Source organism: Arachis hypogaea, chromosome 4 (assembly GCF_003086295.3).
Source record: "Arachis hypogaea cultivar Tifrunner chromosome 4, arahy.Tifrunner.gnm2.J5K5, whole genome shotgun sequence".
NCBI classification, from domain to species: domain Eukaryota; kingdom Viridiplantae; phylum Streptophyta; class Magnoliopsida; order Fabales; family Fabaceae; genus Arachis; species Arachis hypogaea.
The window spans coordinates 6,563,115-6,584,529 of NC_092039.1; the positions used below are offsets into that span (position 1 = coordinate 6,563,115).

General features: G+C 29.4%; 1 protein-coding gene across 1 annotated transcript; it reads left to right on the forward strand.

Annotated features, from left to right (window-relative positions):
• The first annotated feature begins 14,852 nt into the window (after positions 1–14,852).
• On the forward strand, positions 14,853–19,124 carry LOC112796038 (heavy metal-associated isoprenylated plant protein 7). The gene is made up of 5 exons (XM_025838288.3): positions 14,853–15,069; positions 15,163–15,343; positions 16,200–16,420; positions 17,590–17,680; positions 18,584–19,124. Exons 1-5 carry the CDS (start codon positions 15,061–15,063, stop codon positions 18,946–18,948), a joined length of 867 nt encoding a protein of 288 aa, XP_025694073.1. The 5' UTR covers positions 14,853–15,060; the 3' UTR covers positions 18,949–19,124.
• Positions 19,125–21,415: the final 2,291 nt, after the last annotated feature.

Sequence of the window (21,415 nt, forward strand, 5' to 3'; positions counted from 1 at the left end):
TCATTGCTGCTTGCTTTCTGAAATTTTTAAAGTACTGTTTAATGCTTTTTTGAATATTTCAAAACCATTTTCTGCTTGCCTAACTAATCCTATCAAACGCTATTGTTGCTTGATCCATCAATCCTCGTGGGATCGATCCTTACTCACATAAGGTATTACTTGGTACGACCCGGTACACTTGCCGGTAAGTTTGTGGGTTGTAAAATTTCGCACCAAGTTTTTGGCACCGTTGCCAGGGATTGACTGTGATTAACAACTACCAGTTGTTTGATTGTTTAGATTATGCATGGATTTATAATTTAAGAATTGTTTTCGCTCTTTTTTTTATGAATTTGGGTGGAACGGAAGTATGACCCTCTCTCTACTTGAGTTCTTGTAAAACTTGGAAAAGCTCTTTATTTGAACAACAGCTTGAAAACATATTCTCCTAAATTTTAATTATCTAGATTTAACGGGATACGTGACATATAATCCTTTTATTTTTTGGGTAATTAGAGTTTTTGTGGTATATAAACTGGAATTTGATCATGTAGCTTCTAATTGGAATTAATTAAACAAGGAATTGGTAGTTAATGAATTTTAGAGGAGACTAGAAAGGTCTAAGGAATTAGGGTCTAGTCACATATAATTTGCCATAAATTAAATATTACATAATTAAAATAGTTAGTAAGAAAAATCAATCCGGAAGAATAGATAACTCCAAAGCATTAACTGTTTTCTCAATATTTTATTCCCAACTTATTTATTTGTCTACCCTTTTCATATTCTGAGTTTGAATTTAAACTTTTTGAATATCTCAAAACCATTTTCTGCTTGCCTAACTAATCCTATCAAACGCTATTATTGCTTAATCCATCAATTTTCGTGGGATCGACCCTTACTCACGTAAGGTATTACTTAGTACGACTCGGTGCACTTGCCAGTTAGTTTGTGGGTTGTAAAATACCGCACAAAGTTTTTGGCGCCGTTGCCGGGGATTGACTGTGATTAACAACTACCAGTTGTTTGATTGTTTAGATTAGGCGTTTTATTTTTAATTTTATTAAAATCTATCTTTATAAAAAAAAATTTATTTTACGTGAACCCCCTCCCCCTGTTTCGTTTTAAATTTTTTTTCTTTTATTACTTGATTTTAGAAAAAAAAAATTAATTAAATTTTAAATTTTCAAAAAAAATTCGAAATTTTTTTTTTAATAGCACCAATATTTTTCTTAATTTCTGAAATTAAGTTTGGTGTTTCCTAGTTAGTTTTATTTTAATTCTCAGAATTCTGTTCTTTCTTCTTTGCTTTCCTATTTACCACATGGTGCGTTTAATCCTTTTTGGTGTTTTGTGCTAAGGAAAAATAATGGAGAGAGATTACATGGGTTACTACTCACACCCGAGTAGTGATTCATATTATGGTGGATGGAGGAACTATCCAAATTTTGGTTGGCAAAGTCAAAACCAAAGAAACTTCAATGCTCCATGTTCCAACTATCAAGAGCCACCACCTCCATATTCATATCAAGAGCCACCTCCTCCATATTCATATCAAGAACCACCATCTCAATTTTCATATCAAGAACCGTCATCTTTCTATCCATACCAAGAACCACCATCTCCCTTTTCATATCAAGAACCATCATCTCCTTCTTATTCATATCAATAGCCACAATCTCCTTATTCATCTCAAATACCATCAGATCTTGAGCTCCTCATGAAAGAATTTCTACATGATATAAAGACGAGCGTAAAAAATGTAGAGAATTATGTGCAGACGATGATCAAAAACCAGGAAGGGGAATAAGCAAATTCATTCCCAAGAGATACAATGCAAGATCCTATGGAAGAAAGTGAGGAAACCAATCAAAGAAGTTTATACTCTAGTGAATTAGAGAACTTTTCACCCTCACATATGGAAGAAGACAAAGATGCACAACCTCCCATGCCCTTGGTAAGCAATGAAGAAGAGATTGAATTAGAAGACAGCTACCAAGAGGAAGAGGTTGAAATTGAGGAAGCTCACAAAGAAGTGGAAGAATTCACAGAAGAACACAAGGGAGTGGAGCTTGCAAGACCTCTTCCAAAGCCATCACCATCCAATACAACATTCAAGTGGGTAAAATTCCTACCCTTAATCCTTACTTTCCTACTTGAATATGGGCTACTAGAGACGGATGGTCAATTTAGAGCTCTTTGTAGCATTAAGCGTAAGAAGAAGATGGTTAGTGGTAAGAGATGTCAAGCAAGGTTCAAAATGGTTGCATGCTCCAAATTGAAGTGCAAGAATTGGTGTAGAGCTCAATTGAATGGATCTAAAAGGTTGTTTGGATGTCTCTGTGATAATTCAGATCGCTTGCCACCCGGTGAGAACAATGGTGATACACAAGAAGACGGGTGTAAAAGCAAGATTTGGGACCCTGGAATTCATTACCACAATCAACACTCTTGGTGCTTTGTCACTTGCTCAAAGGTGTTATGATCCTAGTTTGGGATCTCGGTAGCCATTGGAATTACAAACATTGGTGGGGATTCCTGGATCAGTACAAGCATAAGCCATCATGACAAGGAGCTCACTACATGTCCAACTTAAGGACTTTAACTAAAAGCGCTTGGTGGGAGACAACCCACCGTGGTATGATTGTTTCTTTTCATTCTTAGTTATTTTTCATAATAGTAGTTTTCTTACTTAGTTGATTCTATTGAGTTCTTACTAATTTTCTGATCATGCAGTTATCTTAGGACAGGAGCCGGATATATAAAAAAAGAGAAAAGGAGCATATGACGCGCAAGCATCGCTAACGCGTACGCGTCATATGCATGTGCGTGAAAAATAAATATGAATAGAGAGTTGCGCGGGAGTGGCGCCAGAATAGAGCCTTTCGAACAAACAAGCCGACGTGTACGCGTACCCTACGCGAGCGCGTCGTTTGCACTTATCACCATCCACGCGTGCACGTCATTGACGCGTACGCGTGATCTGAAAAATCGACGTAAAAGTGTTTGGGCAGAGAGTTGTGCTGGCTTGGGACAAGAAGTATGCTAAAAGCACAAATTTGGTCACGCGGACGCGTGACCGACGCATCCGCATCATTTGCATAAATGGCCATCCACGCGTGCACGTGCATGACGCGCTCGCGTCGATTGGAAATATTGGTTCCCAAGCCGCGCGAACAGAGAGTTGTGCGTGCGTGCGGCTGGCTTCGGGAGAATCGCACAAAACCCAGGGCACGCGGACGCGTGCCTGACGCTTACGCGTCATTAAGAAAATTTTGCGCCCCACGCGTACGCGTGCTGCACGCATACGCGTCGCCTGCGCCGCACAATTATACTAGTTCGCCGCCCAGTTTTAATTTTCTTTCTCTCTTCCAATCCTAATTCTCTCTTGTTCCTTTATCCTTTTATTCTTCTTTCATCTTATTATCTGTTTTTGTTTTCATATTTTCTTTGCTTGAGGACAAGCAAACCTTTAAGTTTGGTGTTGACGCTTCACTTAGAAGTTTTCTGTTTATTCTTATGGCACCAAAAGGGAGGCAAATCATATTCACTGAGGAGCACAACCTGAAGAATAAAGCGACCGCTAGGATAACTAAGGTGGTTGAGTTTCTTTCATTTTTATTCCTCCCCTCTTTTTCTATGTTATGTTCCGATTTTCTGCTATTTTGCTTTGTTTGTTGCATGATCGTTTATTAGTTAGAATTCTAGGACTAGTTTAGTTCTCCCTATTGCTTTAATTCTGAAAATATATCTCATGTATTACTCACTGAACTTGAATCCAAATAAAAAGAATACAGGGGTGATGTATTGCATGAGAAAGTGGGCCTATATTGAATAATAGTCTTATTTACTTAAATATGGTGATATTTTCTATGATTTTGAATGCATGACATGAACAGTGCATATTTTTTATAGTGAAGTTTATGAATGTTAAAATTGTTGGCTCTTGAAAGAATGATGAAAAAAAGAGAAATGTTATGGATAATCTGAAAAATCATAAAATTGATTCTTGAAGCAAGAAAAAGTAGTGAAAAACACAAAGCTTGCAAAAAAAAAAGAAAGAAAAAAAGCAAGCAGAAAAAGCCAATAACCCTTTAAACTAAAAGGCAAAGGGTAAAAAGGATCCAAGACTTTGAGCATTAATGGAAAGGAGGGTCCAAAGGAATAAAATTCTGGCCTAAGCGGCTAAATCAAGCTGTCCCTAACCATGTGCTTGTGGCGTGAATGTGTCAAGTGAAAAGCTTGAGACTGAGCGGTTAAAGTCGTGATCCAAAGTAAAAAGAGTGTGCTAAAGAACTCTGGACACCTCTAACTGGGGACTCTAGTAAAGCTGAGTCACAATCTGAAAAGGTTCACCTAGTTATATGTCTGTGGCATTTATGTATCCGGTGGTAATACTGGAAAACAAAATGCTTAGGATCACGGCCAAGACTCATAAAGTAGCTGTGTTCAAGAATCAACATACTAAACTAGGAGAATCAATAACACTATCTGAATTCTGAGTTTCTATGGATTCCAATCATTCTGAACTTCAAAGGATAAAGTGAAATACCAAAACTATTCAGGATTACAGTTATAAATCCCACTATAAAAAGAGACATGAGCTTAATCGAACTCTCATTCTCATGCAAATTCACATCCTAAGCTTATATTAGTTTTGGTTGCTTGAGGACAAGCAACAGTTTAAGTTTGGTGTTGTGATGCGTGAGCATCTTTCCTATATTTTCCTAGTGAATTTGCATCTAATTTGTTGAGTTTAATAAAGAATTAATTATATTTTAGCCACTATGGATGTTATTTTGAGTTTTGTGCAATTTTATTTATTTTAGGTAGCATTCTAATGGATTTGATGGAGTTTCTGCAACTCAATATTTAAAGGAGATAGCAGCAAGGAGCGATGCGTATGCGTGACTGACACGTATGCGTGATTTAGAGCTTTCCATGGTGACGCGTGTGTGTGATTGACGCGTACACGTGATTTGAAGATTTGCACAGTGATGCGTGCGCATGACCGACGCGTCCGCGTGACTCGCAGTCACGCGTACGCGTGACATGCGTCACGTGCAAAAAATGCAGAAAACGCTGAAGGGTGATTTCTGGGCCCCATTTTAGCACCCAAGTTAGGCGCGGATCCAGTGAAGCCAAGTGATCTCCACGTTACAAGACGTGGAGTAGTTAGTTAATTCTGATTTAAATTCAAATTTGATTTTAAAATAGGAAAAGATATTATCTTAATTTTAAATATTAGATTTAAAATTAATTAGGATTAGATATAAAAAGGGGAGATTTCTCTTCTATTAGGTAGATTCCATTAGGAAATTCTATAGAAATTTACATTCCGCATTCCATGAGCAACTAATCCTCCATTGTTAAGGTTAGGAGCTCTGTCTATTTGTATGGATTGATTTTATTGCTCTTTCTATTTTAATTTATGCATGGATTTATAATTTAAGAATTGTTTTCGCCCTTTATTTTATGAATTTGGGTGGAACGGAAGTATGACCCTCTTTCTACTTGAGTTCTTGTAAAACTTGGAAAAGCTCTTTACTTGAACAACAGCTTGAAAACATATTCTCCTAAATTTTAATTATCTGGATTTAACAGGATACGTGACATATAATCCTTTTATTTTTTGGGTAATTAGAGTTTTTGTGGCATATAAACTGGAATTTGATCATGTAGCTTCTAATTGGAATTAATTGACCAAGGAATTGGCAATTAATGAATTTTAGAGGAGACTAGAAAGATCTAAGGAATTAGGGTCTAGTCATATATAGTTACCATAAATTAAATCCTACATAATTAAAATAGTTAGTAAGAAAAATCAATCCGGAAGAATAGATAACTCCAAAGCCTTAACTGTTTTCTCAATATTTTATTCTCAACTTATTTATTTGTCTACCCTTTTTATATTCTGAGTTCGAATTTAAAATTTTTGAATATCTTAAAACCATTTTCTGCTTGCCTAACTAATCCTATCAAACACTATTGTTGCTTAATCCATCAATTCTCGTGGGATCGACCCTTACTCATGTAAGGTATTACTTGATACGACCCGGTGCACTTGCCGGTTAGTTTGTGGGTGTAAAATACCGCACCAGTACCCGTCCCACTGGAAATTTTTGCCATCCCTACTCCTACCCATTACGACCCCTAGTCCCACTTGTTACGTGTTTAGTGTTCTATCCATGGTTAGCTACCAAGACATGTCGGGTTGGCTTGATAACCGACAGATAAAACTCATCAACCATAGGACAGGCATACATCATATGCATTTGTTTATTTTACTTGAGTGTGCATTGTTTTGGTTTGCTTAACTATTTAACTCTACTTATTTGCTACTTGTTCTACTTGCTGTAATTACACTTTTATCTGTGTTTTTCTTATTTGAATTGTATGTGTATGTCTTCTGAGAAATCTTTCTTAGGGAAGGTGTGAGAGGGTTGTCCCACTGGAGATTCAGAGGATTGGAGGAGACAGAAAGTGAAGTGTTAAGTTAAAGTTAGATTTAGAACTTGAAAACCTTAGATAACTTACTTAATTTCTGATTTAGTTAGATCTATAAGCTGAAATCTAAGTATCGAAGTTTTAGGAATGCCTTTTGCTTTTTGGGACCTTTTATATTAACTATGTGGGCACTTTTACCATACTGAGAACCCCCCGTTCTCATTCCATATATATTTCTGTTGTTTTTTAGATGTAGGTCGAAAGACACCTCGTTGAGCGTCTGGAATTTTCGTGGAAGCGAAGTTGGATTTGTGTTAGGATGCTGTATTTTGTATTTATACTATGTATATATGTAAATAGATTCTCATCTGTATATATTTTATGGTTGTTCCTTCTAGAGGTTGACTTGGAGAAATAGGTATTTATTCTATAGTTTGAATTGTATTTTGGGTTATATAAATATATATAATTACATACTTTGACCGGCTTTAGCTTTGCAGGTCGAATTTGGAGCTTGATATCTATATTTTTAGAACTCGGATCTGTATAGTATGTTTTTAGCATTCTTTTGATCTTGTCCATTTTGTTTTACGCTTATTCGTACGAATGTGACACGATTTTTTGTTTTCGTTTTTGTTTATTTTATTCTTCAAAGTTACTCGTTATAAATTTTTTTTTCAACTATATTTATATAAGTCTTTTTTTTTTAAAGTCTAATATCTCGTCACTTTTACTTTACGATTTTAGATTAAGGCTCTGTGTGGTAGAGTATTACATAATCTACATTTTATATGGTGTAATCTATTGGTTTCGTGGTCCAGTTATATAATTTAATTAAAATTAATTTTTTATTAATAAAATTAATTAATTATAAGTGGTGAGTCTGACATTGAGATAGATAGTAAACCGCGATGGTGATGTTTGGAAGTATAAGGGTAGAAAAGATTTTTTTTTTTCAAGAAGAATAATTTGGAGAAAAAAGGGATTTGATTATTAATATTTAAAAATATATATATATATATATATATATATATATATAATCATCTATCTTAAATAATAATTTAGTTATAAAATATTTAAATTATGATTAAGATATCATCCAATAAAAAATTGACATGTTATAAAGAATAAATTATATGTTATTTACTTATTTTAAAGAGATTTAGGAGAATTCAACTTATTTAAATGGTTAACTAAATATATAAATAAAATAATTGTATGATTTTTTTACGTTGTTATTAATGTATTTATTTTAATAGTAATTGGATTGATACGTGTTTTAAATATTCATGATATAAAAAATTTAATTATTATTTAGAAACAAAAATATTTGATAATCAAAATAAATTAACTAAAAATAGTCATAATTTATCTTATTTAAGATTCACTAATTCTAGTAACAATTAATAAATGTTAAATAAGACAAATTTTTGATTTTTTTTCTTTATAGCATTATCGATTTAGAAATTACTAGTTTATATTTTTATAATCTTTAATTTAATTTAATGTATTTTGACTTTATTTATTTAGTTACTAAATTGTACTTTATGTTTGTATACTTAGAGTATTTTTTATTTTAACCTAATAAAAAATTATAAATACTTCCTAATCCTAAATTATTATAGTCATAACATTAAGTGATTAGAAGTGTAAAATTTTTCTTTTTAGGTTTTTTAATAAAATCATAGTATGGATAATTGAGATTGGGTGAATCGTCTCTTATTGCATCTGATAAAATTGGGTAAAAAGTCAAGTAAGTCTTTTCAATTTAATTTTCAAACCATGATATGAACCAATTAAATTAAAAAGTTTTTTTTTTGTTGCATAAAAAAATATATATATAATGATTTTTTTATTCAATTTCCATGGATTATTTTTATTTTCAATTTGAATGTATTTTTTTAATTCCCTTTGACTACTTCTTGCCTTTTTTTTTTCTTTTATCATGGATATTATGTAAATTATATAGCTAAATGTATATACACAATTGTGAAAGTTTTGGACTAAGAGAACTGTTGGGGTATATTATTGTAAACTATGGTAGGGTTCGCCCCAAATGCAATTGCAAGGGATTTGGATATTTTAAATTTTGAATTTTTATTTTAAAGAATAAAGTATAATCTTTTATTTTTGAATGATTTTTTTTTTCATATTTTTTTTGGTTTTATCTATGAAATAAACGGTAAAAAATTATATTTTTTACTCTAAAGTGAAATTCAAACTTTAAATAATTCAAATCCAATTACAAGATAGGTGAGGAATATGAGTAGTAATCGTGATGAGCCAAAAATTATAACACGCTTCTGCTGCCTTCTGCCTTTTGGTTTGAACCACGTGAAGGTACCTTTATTTGATTGTGTTGTTCACTTATTTGGTTTAGGGTTGAATCAAGATTTGTCTTTTCTTCTTAAAATCCAAATAATAAAATAATAAGCATATTATTATGTGTACCAAAAAAAGGCATCTTAATTATTTTTCTTTATCTACTAGTAGCACCTGTGATTTTATTATTTGGCATGTATGCTGGCAAGTCAAAATTCCATGTCATTATATTATAATGTCAATAATTTGTCCTTTTTCATTATTGTTTTAAGTTTTTCTGATTGTCATGATTTTAATTATCTGAGTTAGTGAAAATTGACAAGCAAGTTGTTGATGATATTTTTTTTCCTTTTAGCCAATGAGTGAATGATAGATATCTCCAACCTTCAGGCCATTAGAGATTGGGGTGTGTATGAGTCGGGTGAAATCGAGTTTGATGTGATTTAGATTTGGTCCAAAATATATACTGAGTTTATTTATTAGATCTAAACACAGTTTTAGACCCGATGAAACTTATACACTTTCGGGTCACGATTATATTGAGTAAAAATCGGGCTGTTAACATTACATTAGCTTGATATCTTCTTATAAGCTAGCATGTGAAAATATCCAAATTTCCAAGACTCCTACCATTATTTGACATGGTGAAATTCACTTAAAAAATATAACGAGAACTAACTCTTCTCTAAAATTAAAGTATAACTATAATTAATACTAATATTGTCTAATAACACCAAATATTTAAATTAATACAAATAACACAATATTATGCATTAGTCTAAAATCTTATATATTTTAAACATAAAACATTAATTTATAGTCTTATAATAACTAATAACACAAAATATTAAAGTTTACAATACTTAAATTTCACATAAGAATAAGCATCATCCATCACTAATAACACAAAATATTAATTGTGTATGATGATCGGGCCACTGGGCCGAATTTGGGTGACCTGAACCATGGCTCGGACCCAATCCGAAATAATGATTGGGTCTATTTTCGATACCCTTATCCAACTCTAGACTCGATAAAATCATATCAAAATTGCTTGTAAAATACTCGAGACCGAATCGAATTTTTGGACCGAATCGGACCATACCCACCCCTAATTAGAGAAATGTATGCTATACACAGTATACAACTATACATTGTCAGAATCAAAATTTTGTAGCATGTAGTGATTAATTAAAATCTAATGGTAACTCACTAACTCTTTTATCCAATAATATTAACAATATAATGTCATTCTAGTGATAAAATTAAATTATGATTGTTTATAGTTTTTTTTATCCAGGAGGAAGAGGAAAATCTAATTCCATGCTGTCATGCACAACAAGGATTTTGTTATTTAGACTGAGTTTGAAAAGTTTTTTAACGTGAAAAAAGAATTTTATTTTATTGAGAAAGAAATTAATTTTTATTTAGAATTTAATCTTATGAGTTGGAATAAATGTAATATATTAATAGAATTGAATTCAATTCTCTATGAGTAGAATTTTCTTCTTTTTTAGCTTTAATTTATTCTTGAAAAAATTATTTTTATTAAATATTTATTTATAAATAAATATATTTTTGTTATTTTAAATATTAAATTTGTATGTTGCGAGAATTGATTTAAAAATAAGATCTCTTTTTAGTCTGATTTATAAATGATAAATATATTAAAATTGAAATTCTCAAAAAAATTAAAAGAATTTATTTTTATGTGTTTAAAAAAGAGAATTCTATTCTTGTATGAATTCTGATTTTGGACATTCCAAATAAACTCTTAGAGTACGGATGCACTAACAATAGATTAAAAATCAATATTTTAAGATATTATAGAATAAGAATATTAATTGATTAAACATGAAAATGAAAGAACTAAAATCTAATTAAATTATGCAACTTATGCTATTGTTATTATTATTATTATTATTATTATTATTATTATTATTATTATTTGGTTGTTATATTTTTTATCAGATTGTGTTGGACAATCTCCGATTTTATATATTACAGCATCACAATACTCATACACATTACACACTCACACAGTCACACCACAATATTAAATATTTTTATCTATTATTGACCTCAGTCAAATCTCAAACCCAAATACATTTATTACATGACAAAGAATTTCACGACTAAAGCTGATGTGTGCAAATTGTTTCATACATTTTTTTTGGACTTGAAATAGTTACATACACAAAAATATTATTAGCATTTTTTTTGGGGTCTTGTATTAGCAAAGTCTTGGATAAAAGTTTTTCTGTTCCACAAGAGGATCAAAAGAAAGAGAGATTATGACTAAAAAACAAGAAAGAGAGAAGCAAAATCAGCTACTAAGGATTTTGGGCTTTTATTGTAGACCATCCTTTTAGCTAGGTCCATCAAAGCCCATAATTGTATTGGATTCACCATCCAAGTAAAGCCCATTTTTTACCTTTCTTTCAAAAATTCCAACCTAGGTTAGAGCTGATGTCCCCAAAAAAGGTAAATAGAACAAGTTAGGTTAGTCTAGTGGTTAGTTCACTAGTCCGCTTAAACAAGTGTCGGAGGTTCGAATCCTGCCTTGTGCATGCAGCAACCTATTGACCAGCGATAAACCCTTAAATAGAGCTTAGTACTGCGACATATTAGTCATTGGCCTGTCGGATTGGGGATACCGTAGAAAACAAAAAAAATCAGAAATTATATTTTTATTTTTATTTTTATTTCTAAGGCATAGAACATATTTCAAAATAGCATAGATTTGATCATTTTAGAGTAAACAACTATTCTTATCCATGAAAATTTAGAACAAAAGATTATCTATAAACAAATAAAATTAACTTTGTACGTATTTAAGATGGTCCACAAAATTAAACTATGCAGTCGTTAATTTCATTCTTGGGTAAATGTATCAATGTTTGAAATTTGTACATATATATATTGAAATGATAATTTACTCCTTAAATCAAGTTGTGTACCTCAACGAATACATTAGAAACAAATAACAAGATAGATTGTGTTTGCAGGAGTAGCAGATGGATGATGATGATGTATGTTAATTTCTCTTATTGGAAATCCACATCAGATTTGAGCATCAGCTTTTGTTGTTCTATATCTGGTTGCTTCTGCTCTTATCGCATGCCTCTTTGAAAACCTGCTTCCCCTTCTCTCAGCTTTCTTTCTTCACGAGTATATACTATATATATATTTTAAAATATTGATCAAAATTTAGGGTTAATTTTTTTATATGAAAAAAATATTAGTATTTTTATTAAAAATAAAATTATCTAATGTAATTTACATGTAAATAAATTTTATAAATAGAAAATCAACACGCATTATTTCGATAATATGCAGAGTGTATGTTGGACCCATTTTTTATACTTTTATAATAATATAATATATTTTAAATATTAATATTCAATCAAAATATAATCTTTATCTTCATATTAAAAATAATTTCTGAAATTTCAGCGTCAGTTATTGAATTTTATGAAAATTTTTAAAATGCTTGCGTATTACTTAAATGAAATATGTGTGACTGTGTCATATGATCATATGATAGGATGTGAACAAAATCAACCCAAGGATTTTAATTCGAGATCAAATCAGAAGTATACGTGGCACCACTCATTGAGGAAGGAGCATTATATATAGCTATTTAGCTATAGCCACATGGACCCAATTTTTACCCCCAAAATAAATTGAGACGAAATTAAAGTGAGAATCTTGAACACGTGACTAAGTTTAAAAGACATAAAAAAAAAAACACTAAATTGTTTTATCAATTAAAATAAAAATTCATGTCACAAAACATGGCACATGTTTGAGTGATTTACTTGGTAGCTAGCTAGTCTATTTCTCTCAAATTGTGTTGGGACCTATCTACCATATTCCCCTTTTTTATTTTGATATATATATATTTTTTTGATATTTTTTAACAATGTAAAAAGATAATTTTTTTTTATGAATATCACAAATCTAAGGTTTAGATTTGTGAAAAAAATTATTTCACCATAAATCGAATCCTCTCTAATTTGTAAGGGTTCGATTTGAGAATCTTTAAAAATTTAAACTTATTTTGCAACACTAATTTTTGTTAATTTTTATCTCTCAAGTAAATCTGAAGCTCAGATTTAAAATTTTAAATTAAAATAAAAATTAATGTTCATAATAAATTAAAACACTTAATTTTTCCATAACAATAAATAACACAATCAAAAGTTCTATTACTAAAAAAACCAGCCACCATATTTGCAATTTCATTATGCCATGACATATGAATGCGGATTTGTAGTGTGAGAGAAAGAAATTTATATATATATATATATATATATATATAAGGAAATAGCAGATTTTAATAATTTTAGCCATTAATTAATTAATATAAATATTAAATTATTTTTAATGAATAAATTTTATTAATTTATACGTATAAATTATGATAAATATGCGTGTAAATTATGTTAATTTATATTAACAAATTTTATATATTTTATTTGTATAAATTTTTATAAATATAAATATAATAAATTATTATTATTAATTAAATATTAATTTAAAATAATAATATTTTCTGATCTTGTAATATTATTGATAAAAAAATATGTATTATTTATAATTTTTTGAATTTATATATTTAATATTTAGTTGAACTATAATACAAAATTTACTTCTCATCTCAAACTTGATTGAATAATAAATTGAAATAATTTATCTCCATTAAATATGAGAATACTCACATAAAATCTCTTTATCTTTGATAAAAAATAAATAAATAAAATATGAGAATACAGAACATTCTAGTATCTATATGTTGGGAGCATTACTATTACACAGTATCTATATCTATTCTACGGCCTAGCTACATGTGACTGTGTAAGTCACCCTAACACACAAAATTTAGTTTTTTATATTTTATAAAATAATGAAGAATCTCATGATCTAATCTATTTATCTGGAAAAAAAATTAATACAATACAAAAGAGGAAAAAGAAAAATAATAAATAATAGATAAATAAAAAGAAGAAATTAGTTTATCCCATGAAATAAATAATAAATATAAACAATTTTATCTAGTAGTTTCGTATGCTGAGTCAGGTATGATGTGGCACATACATCATGATACAAATTACTCTACGTAACTTTTTTATGGTTATTTAGTCAATTAGTCTAACTTCAATTAAATCAATTTATTACAAGTTTCCTGTATATTTGACTTCAATTCAAGAGACTTTAGTACTCCTTTCGGTTTTAATTACATATATATTTTTGCCCTTTTTATGTAAATTAGAAAAAAAACTAAAATATATTAAAATAATAAAAGTAAAAAATAAGTTATAAAATTACTTTAAATAATAATAATATTCTTTTAAATTGTTTATTATTTTTAAGGCATATAATAAATTTATTATTAGTAAAAAAATTTAATTTTTTATTTAATAGATATAAAATAAATCTGTTAAAATTTTAAATTTTTTGTATTTTTTTTAAAATTCAATTTATAAAATTAATCTATACTCTTAAAATACATGATAGATAAATTCTTTATTAAAAAAAAAAACAAAGAGAAATAAGCAATTAAAACGAAGAATAATAAATTAAGCGGTGTGGTACATCCAATGCAGAGCAATGTACCATTTTTTTTATATCACTTATATATATATATATATATATATATATATATATATATATATATATTATATTATATCACTTATATATATTTTTAGAAAAATTCTTAGAATTAGTAATTTCAATATTTTTAATTATTATTTAATTAATATAAATATTAAATTATTTTTAATAAATAAATTTTATTAATTAATATATACAGACTCTGAAAAATATAAATATAAATTATATTAATTTATTTATATAAAATTATAGTAAATATAAGTATAAATTATATATTTTTATGTATAAAATATTTATAAATATATGTGTAAATTATTATTGGTTAAATATTGATAACAGATAATAATATTTATTGATCGTATAATATTATTCTTAATTCTAATATAAAAATTAATTAATAAAAACAAAAAATTATTTTTTATATAATGAAAAAAATTATAAAAAGATTATGTAAAATAAATAATTGAAATATTATTTCTCAATAAGTTGGTCCACTTCAGATTTTTGAGAATCCCACCCACCACCTTACATAAATGTTTTCTTCTCTAAGATCCAAGCCACTAACAACACACACAGAGAGAGCAAAGTTCAAAAATAAAAAACAAGACCCAACTTCCATTGCTACTATCCCTACCTTCCATTATAATAATAATATCTCTTCTTAGTTGCAAATAGTTTTGAAGCAGAACCACAGAAATGGGTGAAGTAAGAATTCTCCTTACACTCTACTTTCATTCATTTTGTTTCTTTCTTTTCTATTTCTTTATTTGCTACATGCATTTAAATTTTTTTTAATAGGAGAAGAAGAAGGAGGAGGAAGAGGAAAAGAAAGAAGAGAGCAAAAAAGAGGAAGAGGAGAAGAAGAAGAATGAAGAAAAGAAGGAAGAAGAGTCTCCAGCAGAAGAAATAGTACTTAAGGTTGATATGCATTGTGAAGCTTGTGCAAGGAAAGTTGCTAAAGCATTGAAAGGCTTTCAAGGTCACTCATTTTCTTCTTATTTTGCAATTATAAGAAAAAATATTTGAATTCAGTTATTTCTTTATTAATTAATTTACTATATGGATGAACAAATTAAAGTGGAGCATTATTCTGCTGTGGTTTTTTAATAGGTTTCTGTCAGCTTGCTAGTACTTTTTTTTTTTCACAGTTGTATGTTTCTTTTTTACCTCTTTCTTTAATTTACTTGTTAAGAGGGGATCTACTTTCCATTATTGATTTTCAATTTTCACATGTTTTATTCATTCAAATAAAGACAATGTTCATCGTTGCATTTAGATTCATGGTTAGCAAAGGAATGATCAAAGGATATCCATATCTAAAGATTAAGCTAAGGTGGTGGAAAAGATCAATAATAGTAAAAAAAAAAAAAAAGAAAAAAGAAAAAGAAAGTAGTATCTTATATTATAGAGCAATGTTAGGGGACCAACAATTTTTGTCATTGTTAGCCATCAACTAGCCATCAATAATGATTTGATGGTGTGAGATTAATGTAAGATTTCATCCAATGACTCACCTTCCTCTGCTGGTTACATGCTGGCCAAAATTCAATAAAACTGCTGGTCCCCTAGACTTTTCCTATATTATAAATGCTTTACTGATTTGAATTTGGAAAAAGAAACATCACTCATCTTTTTCTAGAATTTCAATTAAATTAAATCAAATTAGTTAAATGTCTGAAAATAAAATAGAAAAAAATTAATTTAAAAAAATACTGTTTTTCAGTAGTTTTAGTCATTACTTTCAAGAATAATTGAAATTAACGATTAAAATTACTGGAACACCGATATTTCTAAAATACTTAAAATGATTTGGATAAAATGTTTGGAGAAAACAGGAGTGGAGGAGGTGAGTGCAGATAGCAAGGGGAGCAAAGTGGTGGTGAAAGGAAAGGAAGCAGACCCCATGAAAGTGGTTGAGAGGCTTCAAAAGAAAAGTGGTAAAAAAGTGGAGCTCATTTCACCTTTGCCTAAACCTCAACAAGAAGAACAGGGAAAAAAGGAAGAACCACCCAAAAAAGAAGAACCTCAGCCGCCACCTCAAGAGAACAAAGATCAGGTACTTCAATTTTTTCATTCTCTTTGTCACCTACTAACCTTTCTCTATGATGCTAACATTGTTACTAAAATATATGTTAAGATTATCAATTGAATTTTTTCAATAAAAAATCTTTAAAATTTAATTTTTTTAAATATATTTGTTATATATTTATTTAAAAATTAATTATTTATTAATAATAATTTTAATAAATATTCTAAGACAGATATTAGCTAAATTCTAATTATTATATAAATAATCATATTAGGTGTATACTAAAATTAGTTATTAAAAGAGTTTTACACGGCCATCTAATTATATATCATCAAGTTAAAAAAATAACCATTTTTAACAATCTAAATATGATTGAATGACGGTGTAATATGGTTTATCCTATTATTGCATCAAAATTTAACTCTTAAAATTAACTATCAGTATCGATAAGATATGAAATATATATTAAAAATGAGTTAAACTATGTATATATAAACTAATTTAGTGATTGATTTTTAATACTTATGAAGGTAATAAGTTGTTTGAAAGTTAGAATTAATAAGAATAAAAGTAAGAAGATCCAACAAATTAAATGGGATATATAGAGGTACATTACTAGAACATGACTTATTGTATGGATGCAAATAGAGAGCATGGGGCATGAGATAGTAATGAATTGACGATATAGTCCTTGAATTGTGTTTGAATGGAGGATGCTGGCATGAAAGTAACGAAACAGAGTCAGGAAAAATATGATGGCAATCCAATAAGAGCACATGTAACGAGGCCCAAATTATGGTGACAATTAAGAAGCCTTTGACCCTACCACACACACACACACACTTCTTATGGGGTCACGGGCTCTTAGAGAGTTAGAGTTTTATTTACCGTCCCACAATTTGATATAAGTGTATAGGTAATGTAACTAATGTTAAATACTAAATGTATATATAAAAAGTATGAGCATGTGATGTGGGGAAGGTGAAGCTCTGAATCATGTTGATACATTGGATATGAAATCAGCATGGTCCCTCCTCCCTCTTTGGTGTACAATCCTGGCCCCATTTCTTCTTTGAATGTGTTGTCACCAATAGTAACACCACTCACTTTCTCCTCCTTATTATACGCTAATCTCCAACATTCCTTTTGGTTATGCTACATTTTATTTTGATTATGTATGTATCTTATTATTTCAGCCCCCTCCTGTGGTAACAATAGTCCTCAAAGTGCGTATGCATTGTGAAGCATGTGCTCAAGGTATACAAAAGCGTATCCGTAAGATTCAAGGTAACAATATTATTAATTCACTACTTTAATTATGTCTTTTTATATACTTTTTATTTTTATTAATAATCATAATCTATGGCACTAATTAATGTCGTCTCTTTAGATGTTTTACCGCACAATCTTTTGACTGATTTGATCATTATTCATCACTTTTATGGGATCTCGAGGAACATACCAACCCTAGAGGCCTAGATTCATGTATAGTAACTAGTAGATTTCTTATCAATCATCTTTCTATGATCATTCAAAGACCACTTTCTAGAAATTCATAAAACCGTCTATCAAAAAGGGTCTTTTACATTCACAATAATAGTAAAAAATTATGGAAACATTTCTAGTGCATCGGGGAGTACCGATGCACCAATTGTTTTAACCGTTGATTTTAATTAATATATATTATGTATATTTTTTATAATTCAGATCAACGATTAAAACAACTGGAACACCAATACTCTTAATACACTTAAAATATTTTCAAAAATTATAACTCACATATTATTTTATTATATCTGATTCAATCTCAATTGAATCTTTAAAATTTTAAACCTTTAACTTTATTAATTTAATAACCGGTTTGATTTTCAGACGGTTTTATTTGAGTTGTTTCTTATTTTTTATATAATAATAAGAATTTAATTTTAATATATTACCAGTGTAAAATCGTTTTATCCATATATCCAATAATATAACGTTACATTAACAAAAATATCAAAATTAAACTCATAACAATAGGATTTTGATGCATTACAGTATAAAACTAAAACCGTATTATACGTGCATCCAATCACATAATGCCATATTAAAAAAAATAACTACTTTTTACATTGATTGAGTAAATAGTCATAAAAAAAACGGTTGTATAGAGAAAGTGAAGTAATTGAGAATTGTATTTTGTAAGTGCAGGAGTTGAGTCGGTGGAAACAGAATTAGGAAAAGATCAAGTGATAGTAAAGGGTGTGATTGAAGCTGCAAAGATTGTTGATGAAGTGTACAAGAGGACCAAGAAGCATGCTTCTGTTGTGAAGACTGAAGACGAGGAAAAGAAGGAAGAAGAGAAGAAAGAGGAGGAGAAGAAAAAAGAAGAGAAAGAAGAACAAGAGAAAAAAGAAGGTGAAGGAGAAGAAAAGAAAGAAGAAGAAGATGATGATGATCATAATAAGTTTGACATCAAGAGGAGTGAATATTGGCCATCAAGATCCTTTGTTGACTATGCATATGCTCCTCAAATTTTCAGTGATGAGAACCCAAATGCATGTTCTGTAATGTAGACAAAGTTTGGTTTTTCTTTCTCTACTATTTGTATGTATGTAATTTTAGGCATCATGTTTTTAGAGCTATGGTCATCAATAACATTATATAATGTAATGTCAGTTGTTGAAAATTATGGACCTTTAGCTAAATGTATGTGTTTAACAATTAACATGTATCACTGAATTTTGGCCTATGATTTCTGCACTTAAAATTTTACTTTATTTTTTTAGTGGTTAAGTTTACTTTGAGAATCTCACTTCACCTGCATCTTCCAACTTTAGAATTTGTTCTGGCATTTAGCAGTAGCCATTTTAAGTATTCATAGGCTGCAAATACTTCTGTATGAAGCAAATAAAGTTCTGATCATATTTAATAGAGAACTCATATAATCACTCCTATTTTGGTAATGTCACTTATTTTTTATATATAAATTTATCTAAATATGCAATCTAAAAAATTATGTATAAAGTATGTGTAGAGTGACATTATAAAAAATAAGAGTGATAATATTATTTCTTATTTAATTACCAATCGTGTTGTTTAATTATGTTAGTTGGAAGTTTTGATATTTTCTTTTATCTCTTTTTTTTCACTTTGTTTTGTTTGAGAAATCAGCAATGGAAAAATAAAGGTTTAATTACTTTATTGGTCCCTATAGTTTCGCAAAATTTTCAATTAGGTTCCTATACTTTTTTTTTTTCTAATTGGGTCTTTGTACCAATTTTTTTTCAATTGAGTCTCTACACTTTTTTTTTTTATTTGAGTTCTTGCATCAATTTATTGGGTCCCTATATAATTAAACCAATTACTATCAAGAGGAACTTAATTGAAAAACAAATTGATACAAGGATCCAATTAAAAGAAAAAAATATAAGGACCTAATTAAAAATTTCGCGAAACTATAAGGACCAATAGAGTAATTAAACAAAAAAAAATTGTTTTTAGTGCTCAACAACATTGTTTTTAAGATTTTAGAGATAACTAACTTGGGTTAGTCGAGTGATCAGCTCACTCGTCCGTTTAAGCAAGTGTCGGGAGTTCGAACCCCGCCTTGTACATGCAGCAACCCATTGGCCAGCGGCAGACCCTTAAATGAAACTCAGATCCGCGACGGATTAGTCCTTAACCTGTCGGGTTGAGGGATACCGTTTGGGTAAACAAAAAAAAAAGATTTTAGAGATAAAACACAATTAAAAAATAAAAAAATGTCTCTTGGTCCTAAGTTTAAAAATGTATATAAAAAAATTATTAAATTTATAACATAGAACATAACGTCTTATACTTGTCTTCAAATCTAAACACATTTTTGTTTCTCTTTTTATTTGTACTTGTATCTGTATGAGTCGTATATCCAAAATAAAATTTAGACTAATAATGTAGTGGAGCACGTTTAAGGGTGTGGCATGTGCAATAATTTGGACCACAAGGGCATTGAGGAACAATATTTGATAATGGAAAATGAAAGTTGCTTGGTATATATAGTGGGGACAAACACATGCTTACATACAGAAGAAGAAAACAAAGGGTGGAGGAGGTTTGATTATTAGGGTTTATAAACAGAGAGATAGATATTGGAGTAGTGGTACCATATACCAAAAGATGAATATTGAATAGTGCTAAAGGCAAATTTAGGCCTTGTGTACATCTCATTGTACTTTGTGTCTAACCAACTTGAATCATTAAAGAGCCACTCACTACTTCAGATCCCTGATTCCAGATCTTCATTCAAAAATTTCTAGCTAGTGCTTCAGATTTTTCTACTTTCTAATGATGCCATGGATTTGGATTTTGGAGTATCATTATTAAATGATTTGACTAGATAGTAAAAAATTTTGGAGGGAAAAAAAATAAAAAAAACTAGTGACTAGCTTATATTTCATTGCATGATAATTTGTTGATAAGACACCATATGAGAAAACTATGCCTTTCTTTGCAAAAAAACATTTATGAATGTAAGTTGTGTATTGTGGACAATTCAAGTTAATTCATTATGAATGACTAATCTTGATGACAATGCATTGATGCATTGAAAGTGAAACTACATGAAATGAATGCTTGAATTAGCTTTGCTGTCAGCTCCACTTCTATCAACAATTTATGGAGATTCATAGATCATGGTTGTTTTGACCTACCTATAATTATAAGGTAAGAGATGTTCACTATGATAAATGATGAATTTTTAAAAGGGGTAAATTTATGGGGGTTTTTTTCATTTTATAACTTCTATTCCAATGGAAGGGGAAACAGATTCATTATTAATAAATTTTATCACCTTTTTTTCAATTGAACTTAATATTCCAATATGCAGGTGAAGACTAGTAGAGTTTTTTTTCTTTTTTTTTTTTTTCATTCACAAAATTCAACATCATTTGAGTTAGATTCTAGGATATAAATAAAACTTGTCACTCCTTTATTAACATTTTTTATTGTTGTAGACAATATATTTTTCTAGAATATGAAAATTTTTTAAATTAATTTCTTCTT

Coding starts and splice junctions, on each gene's coding strand:
- LOC112796038 (XM_025838288.3), top strand. Junction 15,344..16,199: donor AGCATTGAAAGGCTTTCAAG/GTCACTCATTTT, acceptor TGGAGAAAACAG/GAGTGGAGGAGGTGAGTGCA. Junction 17,681..18,583: donor GCGTATCCGTAAGATTCAAG/GTAACAATATTA, acceptor TTGTAAGTGCAG/GAGTTGAGTCGGTGGAAACA.